Source organism: Aptenodytes forsteri, unplaced genomic scaffold, assembly GCF_000699145.1.
Source record: "Aptenodytes forsteri isolate BGI_AS27 unplaced genomic scaffold, ASM69914v1 Scaffold547, whole genome shotgun sequence".
Lineage (NCBI taxonomy): Eukaryota > Metazoa > Chordata > Aves > Sphenisciformes > Spheniscidae > Aptenodytes > Aptenodytes forsteri.
The window spans coordinates 41,953-42,994 of NW_008795324.1; the positions used below are offsets into that span (position 1 = coordinate 41,953).

At 60.4% G+C, this 1,042-nt stretch overlaps 1 protein-coding gene across 1 annotated transcript in view; it reads left to right on the forward strand.

The window, feature by feature from the left end:
- The window catches only part of IKZF4 (IKAROS family zinc finger 4), a gene marked incomplete at its 3' end in the record, with an annotated part of 20,654 nt that overhangs the window by 17,547 nt on the left and 2,065 nt on the right, over window positions 1-1,042 (forward strand). The window contains exon 5 of the mRNA XM_009280048.1: window positions 831-980. Within this exon, the coding sequence (XP_009278323.1) occupies window positions 831-980 (150 nt within the window). The remainder of the gene's footprint in view (window positions 1-830; window positions 981-1,042) is intronic.

Consider the following 1,042-nt stretch of genomic DNA (forward strand, 5'->3'; position numbering starts at 1 on the left):
CCGGCCAGCAAGGCTGAATGCCGACCTTGGGTGGCTTTGGTGATTTTCAGTCAGAAGTGAAAGAAATTGGGAGAGATGATAATAAAAATGTGTCTTGCGAGCGTCTTACCACGAATTTTGCTGGGGCGGGGGGGGCGTGCACGCTCTGCACAGCGACCGAGTGCTGGCCAAGCCACCGCGCACTTTGTGGCGAATGGAGGGTTGAAGAAATGCTTAGAAATGTTTAAAAAGTTGGGGGGTCCAGCTGCCCGACGCCTTTGCCATCGGGGCTTCCAGCACGAGGGTTTACCTGGAGGTGTGTAACGTGGCCAGGCAGCTGCTAGAAACCCGTCTCGCTGGTGTCTTGGGAGCAGAGCCCAGGTGAAAGCCAGGTCTGAGGCGTTTTGGTTTAGGTATTTGGCCAAACTATGATTTATTTTTGTAGCTCCCCATCTATCAAAATCCAGGAGCATCCAGCCCGTCTCCTGCGGCTCTCCAGCAGGGAGCGGCGTGTGAGGAGGCAAATCGTCGAGCTGCCGGGGTGCGTGCGGTAGCTGTGCTTGGGGTAGATGGTGGTGAGGAGGAAGGCCGAGGCAGAAGCTGAGAGCTGCTCGTGCTCCCAGCTCTGGAAACTGTTGCTCGAGACGTGCCGGAGGGGTCCTTTCTCTGCGGCACGGCTAGATGGTGCGGTGGGCTGACGGCGAGGGTCGCTGCCCCGCCGTGATGCTCCCTGTCGACCGATTCCTGCCGCTTTTCCCTCCCATCGACGCGCGTCCAGCCCTTTCCCGGGCTCTTCGGCGAGGGCACTGTGTCTGTTCTTATGGCCAGGCTCTGGTTTGCGTGTTTTGCAGTCTCCTCCCCCACCGTCGGCAAGCCCTACAAGTGCAACTACTGCGGCCGGAGCTACAAGCAGCAGAGCACGCTGGAGGAGCACAAGGAGCGGTGCCACAACTACCTGCAGAGTCTGAACACTGAACCGCAGTCGCTGGCCAGCCAGCAAGGTCAGTGCCGCGGGGGGGGCCGGAGCCCCGCTGCCTCCCTCGCTCCGGCGACACGGTGAGGG